Here is a 25,374-nt window from a genome sequence, read left to right as displayed (position 1 = left end):
TTGCAAAGGATAAAAACAATTACACTACATCAAACACTGTGATGTAATTTGTTTGGTTGTAAATTTTTAAAAACCTAAAATAGTACCTTAAAATCTTTGAACTAATGGTTCTTCAAAACAAAAAATTCACGATCTAGAAACAATTGACAATGATCAGCAAATTTCTTTAATCCGATTCGAAGCAGATTATTAAATATTACAATCATATTTTTAAAAATATATTTTGGAAAGTTATTTTTTTAAAAAAAAAAAGTCTTGATTGTTTCTATTTAGGTATAGGTAATTTGAAAATTGTGTTATTGGCGTTTGATTTATTAGATTATTGTAAGGGTGTTCATCGGTCGGTTCGGTTTGAATTTGTCTAATTTCGGTTTTCGGTTTATGAAAAATACAATCCGAAGTCAAACCGTTTTACTTCGGTTCGATCCGGTTTTTATACTATAACGGACCGGTTTATACGGTTCAGTTTGATCGGTTTTATCATTAATAATACATAACACAATAAAAGAAACATAAATTTCATCCACATGTAATTTAAATACCCCAATACACAACTAAAAATTATAGTCATATAGTGAAGAAATAAAAAACATCAAACAATACAAAGATAAATATCCAACCACAATCTTATAATATTTTCAAAAAAATAAAACAAATTTTGATAGGTTTAAATTAATAATATAGATACATTGTAAAATATAATATGTTTTTTTAAATGATTTCTTAGTAAAAACTTTAAAAATAAAGTTTAAATAACTTACATAAACAAGAATCAATTAAAAAATATAAACAACAACAATGAATTAAATAAATAACAATCAACTAAAAATTATTCAAAATGATTATTCATTCACTAAATATCATCTCATAACTTATATAATATAAATAAAATTATTAATTTAATTCAATTTCGGTTTTTTTCAGTCGGTTCGGTTTTGACATATATAATCCAAAACCGAACCAAATAAACTTCGGTTTTGATATTTATATACAAATTACAAAATTCGGTTTTCGGTTCGGTTCGATCTTCGACTTTTTCGGTTTGGATTTTCGGGTTTTTTGGTTTTATCCGAAATATGAACACCCCTAGATTATTGTACGCTCATAATCTAAATGATTATTTTTTCATTTAGGCTAAAACAAAATTGATTTTTTATGACTATATTTTATGTGTTTGATTTTTAGTAACACATTTTGTGATTTTATACATATTAAAAATATATTTCTAAAATCTTCAATATATATATATATATATATATATATATATATATATATATATGCAGATGATATGTAGCTCATTTGACATCAAGATCTCAAGTGTGGGAGAAAAACTGGAGTTCGAGATCTAATTATAACAATCTCTCCCCCAATTTAGAAAAAATATAACTCTATATTTTTACGAATTACTTTACAGTAATAAATTTATTTTTTTATGATGAGTGTAAATTTATTTTAATATTTAATTTTAAAATTCTCAATTCTAGTACATCTATTATTATATATTATGTAAGAGCAGGTGGTTTCTTGGTATGGACACTCTCTTGATTTTTGCCCTTCAATGGTTATGTAATTACGAATATGCTATTTTCATTATATTTTTTTTGTCATTTCATGAATATTTTATTTAAAAAATGTCTTTTTTTTTCATTTCACTATTTATAATTATTTTTTTATTTTCAATTGAAAAAATAGATAAATAGAAGGCACGCAATGCATGCTTTTGGGTACTAGTATTATACAGTGAAAGAATAGGGAAATAGAAAAACGACCGAAAAAGAGAAAGTATAATGAGGAAATAAAAGCGGGAAAAAAAAAAAAGAAAAAGAAAAGAAGAAAATAATGTATGCAGCACAAATGCACAATACTAAAAAATAAAATTGAAACAAATAAAAAAAGATGATTATATTTGGGGTGAGAGAGGCTCGAACTCTCGACCTCAGGATCACTCAACTAAGCTATGAGACCTACGCGCTAGCCAACTGCGCCACCACCCCGATCTTGCTATTTCTTACATTAGAATATATTAATAAAATAGATACTCTAATTTAGTGACGAAAAATGTGTATCCGAAAAATTTTACGACTATAAGAGCGCCGAATCTTTGCTTTACCCTTTTGGATTTATAACTATGCAAACGTTAATGCCATCATCTACACTTTCTTCAAATATATATATACAATAGGCTAGAAAATTATACTTGGGTTTTCGACCGTATTGGGAAAAAAAAAATTAGATTTCCTCTTCCAAATTAAAAAAGAGCAATTTTTTTTTTAAAAAAAGAGCAAAATAAGTTATTAACACCAATTAGAAAGTAGCAGTCATCATTATTACATGCAACGTACGTACTAGCTACGTAGTATCCTCGTTTGGTCTAGTCTACTGAGTTTGTTGCGGATTGGAAGCTCGTGTCACGTGTCTTCTTTAAAGTTCCAGTCCCATCTATTAATTGACTACGTATACATATATATTTCGAAAGAAATTTGAGTTATTATTTACTTCTTTTGATAATTACTGCTCGCACTTAATTTTGACGTTTTCGATAACCATTTTAATGTCTCGAAAATTCTGGGTGTACCTTTTTAGGGGCTACTCTATGTTCACTGAGTATTTTTCTCTTTATTCCCATTGCATTAGATCATGATGCAAGTATCAAACATTTTTTTAAAAGTTGATGTATGTGTTTTAGATCATGTTGCAAGTCACACATTTTTATGAAAGTTGATGTATGTGTTGATAATCCAAAGGATAATATTTGACCACATAATAAGTGATAATATATTACAGATTTAAATGTTAGAGATTTATCAATATATGTGGAGTCCATTATTTTTTCACTAGATCTCACAAATATTGATAAATATCCACCCTAAATTAAGGAAGTGTTTGCAATCACTAAAAAAATATTGTTAGCTTTTGGCTTAAAAAATCATTTTTGTGTGTTTCTTAAACATAGATTATGTGTTAGCTTATGCTTAACTTAATTGAAATCTAAAAGCTAGTCATGTGGTGATTATGATTCTCCAAAAGTGATTCTAATAAGAAGGTCATTGTTAAAATCAATATAATCACTTATTTATCAAACACTACCCAACTTTGATTTTTAGATTTTCACATTTGTTTTCAAACACTACCAACTTTTGATTTTTCTTAACTTTTTTATAATCTATAAATTAATCACTTGCACAAAAGCACAATCTATTGCAAACACTCCCTAAATACATCATTGGATTTGGACGTAATGCGTCTTGTAAAGTTAAGATGAAATTAACACCAAAACTCGTATACCAAACCTGGTCGACTAACATCCCAAGTTGGGTCTTTATATATTACCAACTTTTTTTATTTTATCAGAATTCTGAGCAGATTCAATGAATATATTCCGTTAGCACTATAAAATTTTATGGCAAAAAACAATATAATAAAATAATAATATAAAGGGCTGGAACGATCCGTACATTTATCTTTATTAATTAATTAATTAATATCTTTGTGGGAGTCCACTTGTATTAGTAAAAATCTTTCTATTCCATTGAGATTCTGTTAACGGAGAAAAAAAAAAAGTTTGTAGGTCGGTGTGGGCGTGGCCAAAATTAAAAATTTCAATTTGGTCTCTCACCAAAATCAAACATTGCAACATGTCTCTCAATATTTTTGAAAATTATGTTATTATTCATATTTTAATACAAATCAGATTTAATTAAAAAAAAATGTATTAGCATGTAACGCATGTGTAGGAGCACGCCTTAATAGAGACAAAAAAAAGTTTGTAGGTTGGTGTTTCCAAAATCAAAAATTGCAACATGGTACCTCACCAAAATCAATCATTGCAACATGCTCCCTCAATATTTTTGAAAATTATGATATCACCCATATTTAATATAAATCAAATTTAATTTTAAAAAAATTGTACAAACACGCAACGCATGCGTATAAACACTAGTTGGGAGAATTATATTTTTTGTCATGTAATTTGCACATTTTCTATTTTTGGTCCTGTTAAAAGTAAATTTGCAATTTTAGTCTTGTAACTTGCATTTTTTTCATTTTTGGTTTTATTAACATTGAATTCTCATTTTTAGTCATGTAACTTGTATTCTTTTTCATTTTTAGTCTTGTTAACACTGAATTTTTATTTTTTGTCCCGTAACTTTTATATTTTTATTTTTAGTCATATTATCGATGAATTTACATTTTTAATTCTATAAATTACACATTTTGTTATATTTTTAATCATAATATATTATGATTTACATATTTTAAAACTTTTAAAATTTAAATGAGTTAAATAAAAAACAATCAACTAAAAATTATTCAAAATATTTTTACACTAAATATCATCTTATAAAATACATAATATAAATAAAACTATTAAAAATGAAAATTCACCTTTAATATGACTACAAATAAAAATAAAATTATACGGAAGTTGCATGACAAAAAAAATGAAAATTCTATGTTGATTGTTGACGGCTAAAAATAAAAAATGCAAGTTACATGACTAAAAATATAAATTCAGTGTTAACAGACTTAAAATGAAAAAAATCATGTAAGTTACAGGACTAAAAATGCAAATTTAATGTTAATACAACTAAAAATGAAAAAAAAATGCAAGTTACAAAACTAAAATTATAAATTTACTTTTAACAATATCAAAAATAAAAAATTTACAAATTACATTACCAAAAACTACTTCTTATGTGTATATGGTTGGAGAGCCACCTTAAATTTATTAGCCATGCATTGATCGCCCACTTTTTTGTTTTCAACAGACAATTAATATGTATATGGCCCACTTTGTTTGTTTTCAAATAATTTCAATATATAATTAATATACCACTCAAAAAAAATATAATTAATTAATATATATATATATATATATATATATATATATATATATATATATATATATTAAAAGTTGCAGTCATGGAAAGTCATGGTATAGGATTGGTCATGGAAAGTTATGGTATAGGACGAAATTAAGATTAATACAAATTGCAAGTAGCACTATTTTATTAATATTTTCTTATCTTCTTGCAATGTGTGAAAACAACAAAACAAAAAAGTCCAACTAAGATGGTGCAACTTTCTACGCTATTTCTTGGTGTAGGATTAATTAAGCACACTCGACTCTCCATGTATTCAAACTGTCTCCTGTCTTTCCGATGAATATCAAACCAAGTTACACAATTTTAATACTAATTTTACGGGTTTTCAAATTATATATATCCAAGATGAGAAATTTCATTTATCAAATCTATCTATACAAACACAACGTGAAATAATTTTCTTCCGTGAAATTATTAAAAATATTTTCACAACTAAAGTTGAGCTCTAGCTTTTTGTTCCATCATTTTATCGGCTTGTATTTGAAGGAATAACTATGAATAGGCTTAATTAAAATTTATATTTTGCTCTCCATGTACAGTCATGCAAAATAATCCATGTAGCTTCCAAACTTATTCTCCAGTATAATAAATTTTAAAAAAAAATAATAAAATCATCTCATAAATCAATTTTGTGACATATATCTTTGACTTAACCCTATCTACTAATAAAATAGTTGTTTTTTATGTTAAAATAATTTTGGTTACAGATATAGATCGGATCGCTGTATCTCATACGTTTAAACATATGAGATCATCTCACAAGATGCAGACGGCTTCTTATAACATATATTTGGATTGTTCATTTTTAAATTAAAAATCATGAACGACTTGCGCGGTGTTGTCCGGTCTGTCGAGTATTGTTTTGTACCAGTTAACAACATTACAGAAAACCAATGAGGTCTTGGCCTAGTGGCCAAGACTAGTGGTCAAGAGGTCTCAGGTTCGATTTTCGTTAACTGCGGATTAGTTTTTTAATTTATTTATGTTGATTTAGTTACTTTTTTTGCTCGAGACAAGCACGCCTCGAGTCCATGCTTAAGTCCCGTCAGTTGTGCGGACAATTTCATTCTTTAGTATTACAATTTGATGTAATTTGATATCCGATTTACTCAAACTCAAATTTTTTTTTTTACATAAATTCTTTCTTCAAAAACAAATAATAATAATAATAATATAATGATGATGATGATGATAATAATAATATTGAAGAAATTGAATTTATTTATTTTAATTTAAAAAAATAAGTTTTTTAGTCCACTAACTTTACCCCCTTTGATTTTGATCAATTAAATTTTTCGATGTGAGTTTTGGTACACTAACTTTTCATTTTCAGTGTTTTTTTGTCCAACTGCATGTGTTAGCTTCTGATCGGTCCATGTCATCGTTTTGGACCAATAAGAAGTTGACACATATGCAGTTAGACCAAAAAACACTGAAAATGCAAAGTTAATATACAAAAACCCACATCGGAAAAGTTAATGGACCAAAACCAAAATATGAACAAGTTAATGGAACAAAAAACTTATATTTCCTTTTAATTTTTAACGAGATTAGACGTACGATAAACAAAGTGGTGACTGGTGACTGGTTATTGGTTATCGTAAAGATGTAACGGAACAAAATTTATTGTGAGAGAAATTAATTGGAAATGTAATTGAAACAATTTCTCTCTCTAATATTCGAGCATTTGCAAATTATTTGAAAGTACAATTATCAGTCCATCTCTCGTGTTTCGTTCTTTTCTTCAATATATATATCCGATACATGTCAGCTTTTATATTTGTAGCTGAACGACCCCCAATAAGTGGTGTGGAAGTATTTGATTGGTCCAATTATGTTGGTCTCACATCAATCACGTGGGATCCACATAATTTAAACCAATCATAACACTCTACATCACTCATAAGATATTACCCCATGGATAGATTCAAAATTTTCGTAGCGAAATATAATCTCTTACTTCCAAGAAAAATCACTAAAACAAATTATTATTAAAACCTATATAAATTTATACTTCATCTTTAAAAGTTATCTACTTCACCAATCTTCAACGATATCCCAGATTTAAAACTTTAATATTATATAAATTATCAGTCATCAGTGTTTTGTGACGACTTTAAAATATAAATAGAACATTAAAATTAAAATCGTTGAAGGATGTACATCACGTAGTTTTCATAAAAAATTTATTATTATTCGGCGAAAATGGTTGTTTAAAAAACACACACAATTGCATTCCTAGTCTCTTGCTATAGAAAACCACCCATTATTTCATCATTCCATGCTAAAGTTAACTTTCATTTTGATGGATCATTGCTCATTACCCAATTTGACTTTCTCTTGGGCCCAAGCCTAGTGACTCAATCCATTTGGGTCTCATATTATTTAGTTATTTATTTGGATACTTTATCAAGACTCATAAATTCTTAAAAGCACATAAGAGGTTCAAGGTCATGAAACTCTTCGACTATCTATAAATAACTCAAGTTCTCTCATTCTTAAGGTACACACTTTATAGTCGCATGCTCTATTTTCTCTAGAACTTTTATTGGGCAAATACTGACTCGAGCGTCGGAGTGTCTTCGCCGGGCAACCCCCGACGCCACTCACTTTACTTTTGTGATGCAGGTAACAACTCACGAAGTTCGATCTTTGAAACATTTCGATTATTAATTCAGCTATCCAGATCTCCACAAATTACCCAGATTCTCTCCAATCGGGTAATATCAATTTTTTGCTACATCAGCTTGGCGCCGTCCGTGGGAACTTGTTCACTGCATCATTGAGAATGCATACTCCATCACAAACATCTCAAGGAAATAATCGCAATAGAGACTCACCTCCAATCTCCAAACCACTGCTTGGATTTAGTTTCACACAGGACAAGTTGACAGCCTTAATGGAAGGAACATCCGCACGCGCAGAGACTGAAGCGGTCGCTCAATTTGTGGAATCCCGTCAATGTCGAAGCACCGACAAGAGAGCTCATAGAAGAGGGCTCTCATCTCATGACCCCGGTAACAAAGACAAAAAAAAAAAAAAAAAACCTAAGTTTAAAGTGAAATACAAAGATCTTGAGGGGACCAAGAAAAATACTGCTCATAAAGAGGGTGAAACAAGTGCTCACACAGTTCACGACATCTCTAACGAAAACAAAACCACTAATCCAACCCGTGGAGATAGATCTCACACATATGTAACTGGAGATAATTCGTCAGCAATTGTCCCGTAATCCCCTTACCCGATTTCCGTCCCGATAGGAATTGTGATTTTTTTTTCTTCCGATCCCGTACCCGAGAAGTGTCGGGACCCGAATGTTCGGGATCCCGTCGGATCGGGAGAGGGTAATCCCGAATAATATTTTTTTAAAAAAAGTTCTATGAAAATATTTTTTAAAAAAAATTAAAAAATTATGAAGAAAATCAAACAATTTCTTAATACATTACAAATAAATTAAAATTTCTTTATATATAACCATTAAAAAACTAAAACATCTTTTTAGTACATTACAATTAAACTAAAACAACTACTTGATTAATAAAAAAACATATAATTATTCATAATAATAAAAAAAACAAAATAAAAATTTATAACTCAATGTTAATATTAAAAAATATAAATATAAAAAAAATTATATGATATATAATTATAAAACATTAATATTAAAACATAAAATTAAAAAAAATTATTTTTTTAATTAAAAAAATTATTAAAAAATATTATTTTTATATTCGGGTCGGGTCGGGTCGGGAATCCTGTCGGAAAGAGTTTTCTATCCCGATCCCGATCCCAAAATTGATCGGGTCGGAAAAAGTTCGGGACGGGAACGAGTTGGGAATCGGGACGGATCGGGATTTATGTGAAATTTGTCACCCCTAATCTTTCCTGTACGTCAGAGCCCGTTCACTAACGTCATTATATCTGAAGCATTGCCTAAGGGAGTCAAAATCCCCAGCCTATTTGAGTTCGATGGAACTAGTGATCCTCAAGATCATATTGAAAAATTCTACGTGAAAGCAGATTTGTATGACATCACAGATGCAGCTTACTACAAGATATTCCGAACAACGTTATCAGGACAGGCTCTCACATGGTTCAATAAGCTGTCGTCCGAATTCATCGCCAACTTGGTGCAACTCATCCAGCGCTTCATTCAACAATTCTCAATTAATAAGAAATACCTGAAAACAACATCATACTTATTCACAATTTTTCAAAAAAAAAGGGGAAAGTTTGCGAGACTATGTTAAGAGATTTACTCACGCGGTTCATAAAGTCCCACACGTAAACCACGATATGTTATCTGAAATAATGCAGCAGAACTTGCGTCCTGGAAGGTTCAAGGAATCTATAGCAGGAAAATCCCCGAACACCTTGGAGGAGCTGTTGTCTAGAGCCGAAAAATACATCCGCATCGAGGAAACTGATGAGTTGCACTCCTTGAGAAAAAGAAAAAGAAACGAAAAATTTGATGAAATATAACCAGGACAGATAGTCATGTCAATCTAAAGAAACTCTATACTCATAGAGCAAACACCTGCAAGCTAAAATAAATTTTTTGCCGCTACTTTATTTGCTCTGCAGATCAAAACTTTTATTTAATTCTCTTTTATTTTAAGTTTAATAATAAACTTACGTTTATTTGTTTACTTTTATATTTAATTATATAGGAAGGAACTCAACTCCGTCAACGAATGCTTAACCCATACGTCACGACTCATGCCATCATTAAGGCTACTCATCTATCAAAGGCTTGGCCAGCCCTGTAGGACTACCTAAGCCATGATGCTGTAAGAGGTCAAGACGACAAAAATACAGTCTCGAAATACCTCACCACCTAGCAAATAGAGTGGGTTCAGGACCTTTCAATGAGACAAAATCTTAGGAACTTGATTCATTCCTAAGTACTCCATGTTAATCACCACGTTATTTTTACTAGAGCGCAACAAAAAGTCATAACGACTATAAACAATTTTAAAAAAATCATAGTGACTATAAATAATTCAGAAAATCATAGAGACTATAAACAAGTCAAACAGTCGTAGCGACTATAAACAATTCAAAAAAGTCATAGCGGGACTATAAATATTTTTTCAGAAGAAGTCATATCGACTATAAAAAAATTATCAAGTCATAGCGACTATAAAAAAATTTTCAGAAGAAGTCAGAGTGACAATAAAAAAATTTCAGGAAAAGTCATATCGGCTATAAAAAATTTTTCAGAAAAAGTTATAGCGACTATAAATATTTTTTCAGAAGAAGTCATATCGACTATAAAAAATTTATCAAGTCATAATGACTATAAAAAAAATTCAAGTCATGATAACCATACAAAGTTAACCAAGTCCTAAAGACTACAGAATCATAGTCCCAATGGGTTACATCCAAGGCACCAACCTAAGAGGCTAAATGAAATACACTAACTCAAGGGTTTTTATCAAAGATACTACTCCAATAGATTGCAGAAGATACATTCCTTGAAGAGATTGTATGAAAACAAAAATCTACAGGGCGTTAGAAAAACTCTCCGTTAAAAATATTATAAGTGGCGGTCCTAACAATCTTCCCTCTTACACGTGTTAGTACAAATAATCGTTCAGAAGTATTGTCGTGGTCTAAACCGACAAGAGGGGTTAGGATCCTCCGGCCCCTAAACAACCCATCGTGCGGTCGGTCCTATCACATGACCTCCGAATCAACACACACAATACTACAGGAACATCATCCTGCTACACTTTCTTCGTTCGTAACTCCAGAGAGTACCGCCAGGAACTCATCTTTGTCATGGGCTTTAAACAAGCCATCACCGAATTTTGTCAGTGGCCGTGAAAAAGCCATCACTATAAAAAAAAAAAAAAAAATCACCACCAGAATAGCAATTGCGGTCCAACTAACGTATATGATCACCGCCGTTATACCCCGTGGTCCAAATTTTGAAAATAGTGAAAATTCACTCATTACATTCACTATCATCGCTAGGTTCCGCTAGATCAACAAACAAGTTAGTATTTCCGTTCGCCCTCAACAAGGACAATACCTTATCTCAGAACGGACACCCCACCAAATATATATATTTTAAATATATATATATATATATATATATATATATATATATATATATATATATATATATAATACATCCTTTTCACTACCACTCAATTCAACTAACCAAATCATAATATTTTTAAAATATTAGACAAAAGTTGTAAGAGTAAGAAAATCAAGATTCTCAAGATTTTATACCAAGTTAGTGCATGCATTTGAACAAAAATAAAATAATTATTTCAAACAATAATTATAAATTAAAAGAAGCCAAATATGTGTATATACATATGTGTGTGTATACATGCATCTATCCATCCCTCGCACGGCCCAAGAAATTCATTGTCGTGTCATCGCCGCTTCGTCGCCACGCCATTGCCGTCGCACTATCATCGCCACCGTGTCACGGCTGACGTCGCGTCGCAACCACCGCGCCCATATAGAGCTATAAAATGAAGCATCCACCGGTGGTGGACGTTCCATGCTGGAAGTCGACTTCGAGCACTGTTTTTTTTCCATCCCCTCCCGCAGACTATCTATAGTGACCCTACATGGAATCACCTACTAACTGGAAACTAATAGCATGCATTAAACTTAATACAACAAAATACTTAAACAGAGTAAATCGTGCGGAAACATAATCCATAATTTATATATCAGCTTAGTAAAACAAGTTCAGGCTTAATATTGTAGTGATACAACCATATCGAATAACTTAAAAAGTAAACATTATACAGCTAAACAAATCCTGTTGTATAAAGTCCCCTGACAGGCTCCGGCTCCCTAGTCCTGCCTCGAACTGCCAGCTCCATCCATCCTGCGACCTGCCCCATGGAATAGGGTGTCCAAGATAACAACTAGGACGTGAGCGCTAACGCCCAGTACATAAACATGAGTAAACATATGTATATAATGCATGCAACATGATGACTGGTAAATGGTCATCTGAAAATTCATGCTCAGTACCGGCGCCACATGAGTGCTGCCACCACACGGATCAACCTCTGGGTGCAACCACACTCGTCTAGTACACCAGAGTAGTCAGACATACATGTCCCCGCCTCGCGGTACTCTTAGAAACAAACTATCGAGTATAGAGCTGAGCGGCTCTATAATCAGGTATAACAAGGTATAGGCTCAACGTGTATATGCACATGACATATGAATATAGAAATCATATATCTGCCATATAATAATGCCAAATAAATGCAACATATAAACATGTATACTCGCTGGCAATCTCAGTCAATGTGTACATACTTCTAGGCTAGTTCAAGTATAGTAGATCCTAGGTTCCAAGCCTATATTCAAAAGTTCATTGTATTACCAAACAAGTTCTATAAGCCTTAACTAAGCTAATAAGTACTCCCAAAACTTAAATAGATTCCCGGACCATACCTTCGTCCGTAGATAGCCCTTTGGAGTCGCTAGTCCCGGATGACTATAACCACACCTTGGTTATTCCAGAACCTCTATTATAACCGATATGGCCCTCAAGTGTATAACTCACACTATATAACTGATCGAAGAAGGAAACTTGGAATTCGTATTTGAAAATGAACTCCGGAGACCCCTATTTATAGCCAAAATTTCCAGACACGAACGTTGCGTCCGTTCGGGTTCGTTGCGTCCATTCCTGCATGTTTGACACTTGTCAAAACTCATAGCTTAGTCATCAAGCCACCTCATGCCTGCCTGTATCTCAAGGAACGTTGCGTTCGTTGAGGAACGTTGCGTCCGTTCTGCCCCTCCATCGTTGCGTCCGATGGCCAACGGAAGCTCCGTTCATCAAATCATCTTTTTAGTTGATTAAACCCCGAAATTGGTTAATTACCAACCCTTAATCATGTTTAACATATTATTATCTTAAAATAGAATCTGGGTTACTACATTCTCCTCACCTTTAGATATTTCGTCCGCGAAATAAAATCTAAAGACAAATCAAGATAACAATATGAAACATCAAACCATGTTTTATTACAACAACTGTAATTACACCTTTACATGGTAATCAAAAGTACACATCAAACAACTCAGGATATTCTGCTTGCATATGGCTCTCGATTTCCCAAGTTGCTTCTTCAACGCCTCGGTGCTGCCACTGTACCATCACAAGTGGTATAGTCTTCTTCCGAAGAACTTTCTCCTTCCTGTCTAGGATACGGAGTGGTCGTTCAACATACGACAAATCTGGCTTTATCTGAACATGAGTAGATTGAATTACATGTCATTCATCAGCTATGTACTGTCGAAGTAACGACACATGAAAAACATTATGTATACTGGAAAGAGATGGCGGTAACGCCAATTGATAAGCAACATCTCCAATATTCTCCAGTATCTGGAAAGGCCCAATGAAACGAGGTGAAAACTTGCCTTTCACACCGAATTTCATCACCTTCCTGAAAGGTGATACTCGTAGAAACACATATTCACCAGGCTCAAACTGCAATGGCCTGCGATGAATATTAGCATAACTGGCTTGTCTATCTTGAGAAGCTTTGATCCTCCGCTTGATCAAATCTACCTTATCTACAATCTGCTGCACCAACTCAGGACCCTCGACTCGTCGTTCTCTGACTTCATCCCAGAATAACGGAGTACGACACCGTCGACCATACAATGCCTCGAAAGGTGTCATATCAATACTACGATGATAACTGTTATTGTAGGCAAATTCGATCAAAGGTAACTGATCCTGCCAAGACAAACCAAAATCCATGACAGAAGAACGTAGCATATCCTCCAGCGTACGAATTGTCCGCTCTGACTGCCCATCAGTCTCCGGATGATATGCAGTGCTCAAACTCAGAGTGGTACCCAAAGCCTGCTGAAAACTACTCCAAAAACGTGAGGTAAATCGCGGGTCTCTATCACTAACTATACTCACTGGAATCCCATGTAATTGCACTATCTCTTGGACATATAAGTATGACATGCGATCATAAGAATACTCCCGGTTGTAAGAAATAAAGTGTGCGGATTTCGTCAAACGGTCAACAAAGACCCAGATAGCATCACACTGACGTGAAGTCATAGGCAAGTGGGTGACAAAATCCATAGTCACATGCTCCCACTTCCATTCGGGAATCTCAAGATTCTACAGTAATCCACCTGGTCGTCGGTATTCAGCCTTGACCTGTTGACAAATCAAACATCTCGAAACAAATTGATACACACTCTGCTTCATCCCTTTCCACCAGAATCTAGTTCGCAAGTCCTTATACATTTTCATGCTTCCAGGATGAACTGATAATCGACTCTTGTGAGCTTGAGAAAGAATATCGTTCCTGAGTTCCGCAACATCAGGTACAACCACTCGATTAGATAAGCACAATAATCCATCTGCCTGAAAATGGAATCCAGTTGTATTAACCTCATTGACTAGACGTGCCAAACGCTGAGTCTTAACATCAGATATCTGAGCATCTCTGATCCGAGAATACAATGCTGGCTCAGATAATATAGTATACAAAAGAATTCCATTTCTTCCTTTCTTGTGTTTGAGTGTAAAACTCAATGAACAGCATTCTTGAACCAAATGAGATATTTCACTAATCTGAAGTGCAGAAAGTCTCACCTGCCGACTCAAGGCATCAGTAGTAAGATTAGCAGAACCTGGATGATATTTGATTTCACAATCATAATCCTTCAAAAGATCCACCCAGCGTCTCTGTCGCATATTCAACTCCGCTTGAGTGAATAAATACTTCAAACTCTTGTGATCCGTGAATATCTCAAATTTCTCTCCATAAAGATAATGCCTCCAAATTTTGAGTGCAAATACAATGGAGGCTAACTCGAGATCATATACTAGATAATTATTCTCATGCGTCTTCAACTGTCGAGAAGCATAAGCAATAACATGTCCATGCTGTGTAAGAACACATCCTAACCCCTGACCAGAGGCATCAGTATAGACAACATAACCTCCTGATCCAGAAGGTAGAGCTAACACAGGTGTAGTAGTAAGACGTCTACGAACCTCGTGAAATGACTCCTCACAATCCGAGGACCATATGAAGGCAACATCTTTCCGTGTAAGCTGTGTCAAAGGCCTGACCAACTGTGCAAAATTCTCGATGAACCGATGGTAATAACCCGCTAGACCCAAGAAACTTCGAATCTCAGCAACCATCGTCGGACGAGACCAGTTCAGCACTGCATCTATCTTATTTGGATCAACAGATATCCCTTTACTAGAAATTACATGACCGAGAAACACTACCCGATCAAGCCAGAATTCGCACTTGCTTAATTTCGCATATAGCTGCTTATCTCGTAACGTCTGTAAAACAATCCTCAGATGTTGTACATGCTCATCCCTATCATGAGAATATACAAGAATATCATCAATGAAGACGATGACAAATCTATCCAGATATTCTCAAAATACCTGATTCATCATATTCATAAAGACTGCCGGTGAATTCGTCAAACCGAATGGCATCACCAGAAATTCATAATGCTCGTATCTGGTCCTGAAAGCAGTCGTAGAAATATCTGAGTCTCGTACCCGCATCTGGTGGTATCCAGATCTCAGATCTATCTTCGAGTAAACAGAAGTACCCTGTAATTGATCGAACAGATTATCAATCCGCGGCAAAGGATACTTATTCTTGATGGTGATACGATTCAACTGCCTGTAGTCAATACATAATCGCGTAGATCCATCCTTCTTCTTGACAAATAAAACAAGTGCTCCCCACAGAGAAACACTCGGACGAATATATCCCTTATCAAGCAGATCCTGCAACTGCTGTTTCAATTCCCTCATCTCTGACAGTGCTAGACGATAAGGTGCTCGGGATATAGGCGTTGTTCCTGGTACTAGATCAATACCAAATTCAACCTCTCGAACCGGAGGAAAACCAGGAATCTCATCAGGAAATACATCAGGAAACTCGCTGACAACCGGTAACTGATCGATACCCGGACTACTCGTGGACATATCAACTGCATAGATGAGGTAGCCCTCCCCACCTGACTCTAAGACACGACATGCCTTCAAAGCCGAAACAAGTGGCATCGGAGGTCGCGCACCCTCTCCATAAAAGTACCACCTATCACCCTCATCCGGATGAAACTGTACCAGACGAAGATAACAATCCACAGTAGCGTGATACAAAGTCAGCATATCTATTCCCAAAATACAATCAAAATCTGCCATCGCTAATATCATCAGATTAGCCGATAACACATGACCCTCAAACTCTAGAAGGCAACCCATCACTAGACGCTTAGTTACTACCTCCTGCTCCAGCTGAGTAGATACAACTAAATCCATATCTAATGATACATAAGGTAATCTATGTCTCTTAACAAAGCGACTAGAAATAAAGAAATGCGATGCTCCAGTATCAATTAAGACAAATGCAGGAATACCACATAACAAAAAGGTACCTGCCAACATGCGATCGCTTCCCTCAGTAGCCTGGTCTTGAGATAGAGCAAACACCTGCCCTTGTGTGTGTGGACGGTAACCAGAAGAACTCTGTGGTGCTGGCTGCTGACGTGGAAAATTAAAAGCCTGAGATCCAACCTGTGATCCCGATCCACTAGCAGAACCCATACGCTGAGGACAATCTCTCTGCATATGTCCCTGCTCACCACAAATATAACAAGCACCAGTAGCCTTCCGACATGAAGCTGCAGGATGTTTTCCTCCACAATGGCTGCAAAATTCCTCCTTCTTCTTCTTCTTCTTCCTGAAACGGAATGTACCTCGTGAGCCACGAGAACCAGACGAAGTAGTAGGAGTAGAAGAAGACATAGGTCCAGATTGCACAACAGATTGAGCTCTAGGCTCAAAAGATCCACTAGGCTGTTCTGGCATCATCAACTGTGCCCGCCTGTTGCTAGTCTCCACAAGACGACAACGGTTCACCAAAGTCTTATAAGATGTTGGATCAACACAGACGACAACTTGTGAGTAGATATCTTGATTCAGGCCTTGCAGAAAGATATCATACTTGGACGCATCACTGTCACTGATATGAGGATTGAAAGGTAGCAGATCAAGAAATCGTTGCTGATATTGATCAATAGTCATTGATCCTTGCCTCAGAGTAAGCAACTCCATAGATCGTGCCTGTAACAGCTGAAAGAAAATACAGTTTCTGAAACTGCTGACAGAAATCTCCCCAAGTCACCTGTCATCTCTCTGTACGTGCCTGAGCAGCCTTGGCATCCCACCAAAAATGTGCTCGATCCTCTAGAACAAATTCTAGAACTTTCAATTTCTGCTCCTCAGTGCAATCGAAAGCTCGAAAAGCACTCTCGAGTTTGGACATCCAACTTCTTGTTTGTTCAGGATTCTCGCCTCTCACCAAGGGTTTCGGTCCTATTTGCATGAACTTATTGATAGAGTAACAACGTCTATCCTCATGAGGACGATATCTATCATCATGATGGCGATGATGACGATGATGAGCACCTCCCTGGCCAACACTACCGTGACTCTCGTCAGCCATATCCTGAAAAGAATTGCACATTAAAATCCCAAATGCGCAAGAATTACTCAAGACTAAACTAAATCCCAAGTATTAATTCCCAAAATCTATGCATGCTCTGATACCAAAAATGTAGTGACCCTACATGGAATCACCTACTAACTGGCAACTAATAGCATGCATTAAACTTAATACAGCAAAATACTTAAACAGAGTAAATCGTGCGGAAACATAATCCATAATTTACATATCAGCTTAGTAAAACAAGTTCAGGCTTAATATTGTAGTGATACAACCATATCGAATAACTTAAAAAGTAAACATTATACAGCTAAACAAATCCTGTTGTATAAAGTCCCCTGACAGGCTCCGGCTCCCTAGTCCTGCCTCGAACTACCAGCTCCGTCCATCCCGCGACCTGCCTCGTGGAATAGGGTGTCCAAGATAACAACTAGGACGTGAGCGCTAACACCCAGTACATAAACATGAGTAAACATATGTATATGATGCATGCAACATGATGACTGGTAAATGGTAATCTGAAAAGACATGCTCAGTACCGGCGCCACATGAGTGCTGCCACCGCACGGATCAACCTCTGGGTGCAACCACACTCGTCTAGTACACCAGAGTAGTCAGACATACATGTCCCCGCCGTCGCGGTACTCTCAGTGACAGACTATCGAGTATAGAGCTGAGCGGCTCTATAATCAGGTATAACAAGGTATATGCTCAACGTGTATATGCACATGACATATGAATATAGAAAATAGTAAATCATATATCATGCCATATAATAATGCCAAATAAATGCAACATATAAACATGTATACTCGCTGGCAATCTCAGTCAATGTGTACATACCTCTAGGCTAGTTCAAGTATAGTAGATCCTAGGTTCCAAGCCTATATTCAAAAGTTCACCGTATCACTACACAAGTTCTATAAGTCTTAACTAAGCTAATAAGTACTCCCAAAACTTAAATAGATTCCCGGACCATACCTTCGTCCGTAGATAGCCCTTTGAAGTCGCTAGTCCCGGATGACTATAACCACACCTTGGTTATTCCAAAACCTCTATTATAACCGATAGGGCTCTCAAGTGTATAACTCACACTATATAACTGATCGAAGAAGAAAACTAGGAATTCGTATTTGAAAATGAACTCCGGAGACCCCTATTTATAGCCAAAATTTCCGGACACGAACGTTGCGTCCGTTCGGGTTCGTTGCGTCCGTTCCTGCATGTTTGACACTTGTCAAAACTCGTAGCTTAGTCATCAAGCCACCTCATGCCTGCCTGTATCTCAAGGAACGTTGCGTCCGTTCTGCCCCTCCATCGTTGCGTCCGATGGCCAACGGAAGCTCCGTTCGTCAAATCATCTTTTTAGTTGATTAAGCCCCGAAATTGGTTAATTATCAACCCTTAATCATGTTTAACATATTATTATCTTAAACTGAAATCTGGGTTACTACACTATCCCTCATTGAAACCACCATCCTCGGATAGCTCCATCTCTCGTGCGGCCTCGACACAGCTCCGTCGGGCCAGATCAGAAAGCTTAAGAGATAACCATGGCTGGAAGTCGACGAAAACCATCGTCGGATCACACCTCGCCACCGCCGCCACGCCGTTAGTCTTGAATGGATGTGGAAGTGCAGAAAGATGGAGTAGGGGAGGATGGATGCACTGCGGCACATAGATACATACACACAAAATCTCACGCATGACAGAAGAAGCAAAAGAAACAGGGAAACATGGGAACAACACGTTGCCAAGGGGAAAGAGAAAGTGCAACTTTCTAAATTGTACCAAAAGTCAAACACAAATAAAGGGAAAACAACATGTCATGGGAAAAAAATTAATTGTATCTCCTTTATTTTTTGGGGCTTGCTCAAGAAAATACTGTAATAAAATATTCAGGAACAATATTGAGTTCGTAAGTTGTGATGAAAACACTACGGTGTTGAATTTATAATGGTAATCCAGCCAGAGTTCTACTGAGTTTCTACAATTATTATTCTGGCAGGACTTTGATTCATATCCTATTACACCACAATCATACTGCAATTCTACGATCATTATTTAGACAGGACTGTAAATCCAACAATTTTTAATTCAACTAGGACTTTGCTTCCTACTATCTGCGATTCAATTGCAACACATTCCTACTACAATTACTTTACAACGGTATCTCCAAATTTTCTACTCTCGGTCATCCTGAAGCATGCAACATGTTGAGAGTGGGGGGCTTATGATGTGTTATTACCCAATTTGATTTTCTCCCGGGTCCAAACCCAATGACTCAATACATTTGGGTCCCATATTATTTAGTTATTTATTTGAACACTTTATCAAGACCCATAAATTCCTAAAAACCCATAAGAGGCTCAAGTCCATTAAACTCTCCGACTATCTACAAATAACTCAAGTTCTCTCATTCTTAAGGTACGTACTCTATAGTCGCATGCTCTAGTTCTCTAGAATTTTTATTGGGCAAATACTGACTTGAGCGTCGGTGTGTCTTCGCCAGGCAACCCCCGACGCTACTCACTTTGCTTTGTGATGCATGTAACAACTCACGAAGTTCGGTCTTTGGAACAGTTCGATTATTAATTCGGCTATCCAGATCTCCACAAATTACCCAAATTCTTTCCAGTCGGGTAATATCAATTTTTTGTTACATCAAATTTTAATTAATTCCATTTTTATTTTTTTAATACTCAACATATGCTTTGCGAATAATTAAAATTTCATATTTATGATACATTTTAATTAAAAAATGAATTATTTACGTACACCCAAACGGTTGATTTGTTTAAAAAATAAAAAATAAAAAATCTAGGCTTCTAATGTTGGTACTTGGTAGCCTCCAAGTTAACATCTTAATTTATAATAATAATAATAATAATAATAATAATAAAGAATAAAGTATGCGGATAATTGTGAGGATTCAAAGTATCTGATGCTTAAAATTACAAATAAAGATACGCAGCAAACAATACAGAAACAGAAACAGAAGTCAGTGCATCGTAAATCTCACAAGAAAACAAAACACTACAATTTTCCACGCACCTCTCAAATTTGTTGGTTATAATTATCACTGCCCACCATTTATTAACCAACTTTCTAAAATATAATATAATTCTTGAAAGAATTTTATAATGTTTTAAAAATAAATTTTAATATATAATGAAATAAAAAAAATTAAAAAATAAGTAAACAACTAATCATGAATTATATATATTCCACTCGTTTTGTTTTATAAGGATGGCGATGGAACTCACAATCACTTAATGTTACTCGCGAGAGCAGAGCAAAACTTCTTCATACCGGGTGGAAAATTTTTGTACCTTGTGTTTGATCTAATTTAATTTATTAAAAGTCCGATTTCAATTTCAATCTATAAAAGAGCTTTTTTTAATTTCATGTTCATGTTTGCTATAGGAAGATCGGTTTGAAAGATACGAGGGGAATTATGTGTCAGAGAAAATAAATGAGTCTAAACTAGGGATTAGTAGATGCTATCAGCAGAATAGTGTTTTGCGAGTGACGTGGCGGCACATGATTGGTTAAAATCAGTAGACCCCACATAAGACCCATTAATTTTAACCAATTATAGGGTTACACATCACACGCAAGGTGCGACATGTAATAAACCCTAAACTAGGTACATAATTTTTGCGATATTTTAATTTTCAACAAGTGGCGAAAGAAAGCAATAGAGATTAGAAATATATTTAAGTTATATATATATATATATATATAGAGAGAGAGAGAGAGCAGGCAGTGACAGTGAGATAGTGGGCATGGCGCAAGTCCGACCCAGAAATGGAAATGGGCGAATCTCCTTCCCCAATTTCTTCGAGCAATGGCTGGCTGAGCAAAACCAGCATCTGGAGTCGCTAGTTTCTGCCTCCAAAGAGAACGAACAGCAGCTGGAGAGTGGTCGCGCAGTCACTCAACAAGAATTGGATGGGAGAATCTTGAGTCCTCTCATAGAACGAGTCATTCAACACTACGAGCAGTATTATGGAACCAAATCCAATGGGGCCAAGGAAGACATTCTCTCCATGTTCAATCCTTCATGGAGGAGTAGTCTCGAAGATGCTTTCCTCTGGATCGGCGGCTGGCGCCCCAGCATGGCTTTTCACTTGCTTTACTCCAAGTCCGGCCTGCAGGTCGAGGCCAAACTTATGGAGCTCATACAAGGACTCACCACTGGTGATTTAGGTGACCTTTCTGCGGACCAGCTTGAGAAAGTTAATGAATTGCAGAAAGAGACCGTGAGAGCCGAGAAGGAGTTGACTGAGAAGCTGGCCAAGAAGCAGGAGAGCGTGGCTGATTCCAGCATGGTTGAGTTGTCGCATGTTGCCACGGAGCTCATCAGGGGAGGGGAGGAGGCGGTGGAGGATGGCCGGGTGGATGCGGCCTTGGATCCCAAGAAACAGGCGTTGGTGGAGATTCTGCAGAAAGCTGATGACTTGAGACTCAAAACGCTGAAAAAGGTGCTTCAGATTCTAACTCCCATACAGAGCGTGCATTTCTTGATTGCTGCTGCGGAGCTGCACCTGAGGTTCCATGAATGGGGGAAGAAAAGGGACGAAAGGAACCGTGAAGTTGCAGAGGTTGGAGTGGAGCCCAGAAACAGTTAGATGCTGCATGAGTAAAAACTGAGAACTAACAGTGTTATTATATAATATCTAATATAATTATGTGCTGTACGTTTTCCTTTATTGTCAGCTACTATGGGTGTATAATCTTTGGTAGTTTGGTTTAATTAGAGGATTTCATAACGTGTATTTGTTGTTGTACTAAGTATTATCTAAGGATGTTTGTCTAGTCAGACTGCAAATGTTGCTTGGTGATCAGTTTTTAATTTTCGTCTGTATTGGCATATGTTGTTTATCCGCCTTCGCAGTTATTATCCATTTTGTGTCCATTCAACCTGATCAGTTGAAGAGCGGTGTGATTGTGAGTGATTCTAGGTAAGAACCTCAGCCCTTCTTACTTGCTCAACATCTACAAATTTGTGTTTCTCTCCAACGGTGAAAGAAATACATTGGCTCAGATTAAAAACAAGAAATTTTCGCCGGTATGTTTATCATTGAATTTGGTAAACCAACATCTTATTCTCTTTCTCTGCTGCACGAATGCCTGCATTCTCACAATACAATACAAAGAAAGAATAAATCCAACAAATGCTAAGATTCTAACTACCATATATATAGATGGCCTACTTGTTGCCCATATATATAATCGACTCAGCAGCATTTTGATTTCATATGTCTTCATAATCAGCTAGCTATCCGCAGCCGCTCAATGGATCCATCATATTAGACCGATTCATAAAAATCATAACCATCTGCATCTAGTCCCAAAGATCACACGATTCTTGAGTCTCTAAACAACTAATGGATGTACATGGCTGCTGCCTACCCTTGATTTTATACTAAACTGTCCCATTCTTGATCCCATAATCAAACAGTCAGTCTTCTACATATAACCAGACATTTCTTGAAACAAAGACATCTGATCGTTGTACTGTATTTGGGAGCCTGAGAGGTAATCTTGATATCCATCCATATAGTTCAGCTGAGAATCGAGAAAATTTTCCAACTCACTCCACTTAGCTTCGCTTTGGACCTCCTTGTAATCGCTCAAAAACTCCGGTGACAACACGTGCTCGGAGCTGCTCGAGTCGGCATGATACTTGGGCATCGATTCTGATGTATCGAACTGCTGATGGCCATTCACCCTTCGTGTGGTGTAGGGATCCTGCACTAATGCTGCCTCCGTAGCCATTCTTTTACATTCTAATGTGTTCAAGTCTGGTTTTTGTTCTTCTTCGACTTCGGTATCTGAGAATTCCACGGTGTTTTCATCCAAATTGTAATGCTTTTCGAGAGTTCCTTTCTTGTTGTATATTCGACATAATACCCAATCATCGAGCTGCAACATCAATCAAATAGACAAAATAATCACAAAACTAGACCAATATAACGAAACATGAGCATGATAACATTAGCTTAGGCAAAAACATAATCTTCAAAGTTGGGTACAAGGTACAAGAATTAGTACCCTCGAATTGCTTCTTTTGCCAGCAGATCTATCGACATTAGCTAGGCGGTACTCATGCATAATCCAATTAGTTTTGACTCCTTTTGGAGCTTTTCCTGCATAAAACACCAGAGATTTCTTGATTCCCAGAGTCTTCGGCTTGCCCACAGGTTTATCTGCTCCTGTGGCCTTCCAGTAGCCGGCTCCGGCGGCTCGATTCGGCCGTGAACCGTTTGGGTACTTGCGGTCTCTCGGAGAGAAGAAATACCACTCCTTTTCACCACATAGTGCCATCTCTGTTATCAATCCAAGAATAGAAAATTCAAATATTTAAAAGAAACTTTCATAAAAAACTGAGAGGGGAGTGGGGATTATGCCATTTTCCGCAGTTCTCTTCAATCAAATAGCAAATATGACGTTTAAAACTAGATTCTCATAAATTTACTTGGTAAGAAGTAAAATCACCAAAAGGGTGTGGCAAACAAGAAGTGTTGAAAACAGAGGAAATTTGATAATGGAGATCTGGAAGAATCATGAACCTCAATCAACCAAGAAAGTGGGAAAAGTAAAAACCCAGAAACAAAAACACATATTTACCAGGAAGCTGCCAGGGATCAAACTTGTAGAGATCAATCTCAGCAATGATTGGAACCGCAATCCGCTGTCCCGCACACTTGCGGCAGAGGTAATGCACCACCAACTCCTCGTCCGTGGGATGGAACCTGAATCCCGCCGGCAAATCCATTTGCTGATGACCACCACCCTTCATTCACAGAGAATTTTTCTGGTGTGGAGTAGAATTTGCTGAGCTACAAGTCACGGTTGTCTTGTCTTGTGGTATGCTAATGCTGATGCTGCTTTGAAACAAAGAAAATGGAAACCTCTGCCTCATATATATACACGAACAATCGGTGGTTTGTTTGCAACACGTGGGTCCTTGCACTTCTCCCTTTTCCTTTCTTCTGATTTTTTTTTATTATTATTTTAATTTCTTTTTTTTGTGGATTGTGTGTTGCGTTGGTAGGCTTGTGCGTCTACGTGGATAGCGTATGTGTATTTTAATTTTTGGGAAAAAATATTTTAATTCTTTTTTTTATTTTTTCGAAATATTATTATAAACTAAATGGAAAATCTAAAAAAATTAGTATTTTATTATTCATTTACATTGGATATGTTGATAAAATAATAATAATAACAATTCATAGTTTATCAGACCAAAAAAATTTATCATGTTACATCATTGTTAGTAAAACCAATACATTGAACCAAAACTAACATGTATTCATACTTGTACGTTATATACCAAACCTACTTGGTAAACTTGGACTTAGTGCACTATTTGGGGTATATTTTCTATGAGAAGAGTTGATCTACTCTATATTAATTTTTTTATATAAAAAATAATATTTTTTATTAATAATAGAATAAATCACACAATTAAATTAAACAGTAACAATATAAAGCACAATAATTTGTGCGTTAATTTAGTTGATGTTAGTTAAAAAAGTTAGGGGGTGGGTTAAAATTGGTGTTTCCCTTGACCGAGGGTGGATGGCGTTTGCTTGGGGCGAAAGAGAGTTGACCCCCGAATTGGAGCAGAGCAGCCAATGAATATCCCGTCGTCCAATGAAAATATGCCAAGTAAACATAAAACTCATGCGTCATTGCTTTCGTCACCACCCATTCATTTAATCCCTTTTTACTATTTAAAGTATTACAGGTCAAACGCTGCTGACTCGTGGTTTCTAGAAGGCAACTGGGTTTGACGGCCATATTAACTATATACAAAATTTTGTGACAAGATATCTTGATCGGATCATGATAATATATTATATTTTACGTAAAAAAATATATATATATAACACTCTGTGGTAAATATGATTGAGTTTAATATGTATTACGGATAAAGATCGGTGAGACAACTATAATAATAT

General features: G+C 35.7%; 2 protein-coding genes and 1 non-coding gene across 3 annotated transcripts; 1 reads left to right on the top strand and 2 right to left on the bottom strand.

Moving 5' to 3' along the window:
* Positions 1-1,907: 1,907 nt before the first annotated feature.
* Positions 1,908-1,994, bottom strand: TRNAM-CAU (transfer RNA methionine (anticodon CAU)). The gene is given in 2 exon segments: positions 1,908-1,943; positions 1,957-1,994. It is a non-coding gene; the product is annotated as a tRNA-Met (tRNA).
* A 19,148-nt stretch (positions 1,995-21,142) lies between these two features.
* LOC140886518 (protein DELAY OF GERMINATION 1-like) lies at positions 21,143-22,277 on the top strand. The gene has a single exon (XM_073293119.1). It carries the CDS (start codon positions 21,190-21,192, stop codon positions 22,033-22,035), a length of 846 nt encoding a protein of 281 aa, XP_073149220.1. The 5' UTR covers positions 21,143-21,189; the 3' UTR covers positions 22,036-22,277.
* Positions 22,278-22,403: 126 nt separating this feature from the next.
* Positions 22,404-24,292, bottom strand: LOC140886517 (protein ATAF2-like). Its single transcript, XM_073293118.1, has 3 exons — positions 24,038-24,292; positions 23,462-23,736; positions 22,404-23,332 (listed from the first exon to the last, which is right to left on the bottom strand). The coding sequence occupies exons 1-3, from the start codon at positions 24,207-24,209 to the stop codon at positions 22,877-22,879; spliced, it is 903 nt and encodes a 300-aa protein (XP_073149219.1). The 5' UTR covers positions 24,210-24,292; the 3' UTR covers positions 22,404-22,876.
* Positions 24,293-25,374: the final 1,082 nt, after the last annotated feature.

Source organism: Henckelia pumila, chromosome 3 (genome assembly GCF_033568475.1).
Source record: "Henckelia pumila isolate YLH828 chromosome 3, ASM3356847v2, whole genome shotgun sequence".
NCBI lineage: Eukaryota > Viridiplantae > Streptophyta > Magnoliopsida > Lamiales > Gesneriaceae > Henckelia > Henckelia pumila.
This window is presented reverse-complemented; position numbering and strand designations above follow the sequence as displayed.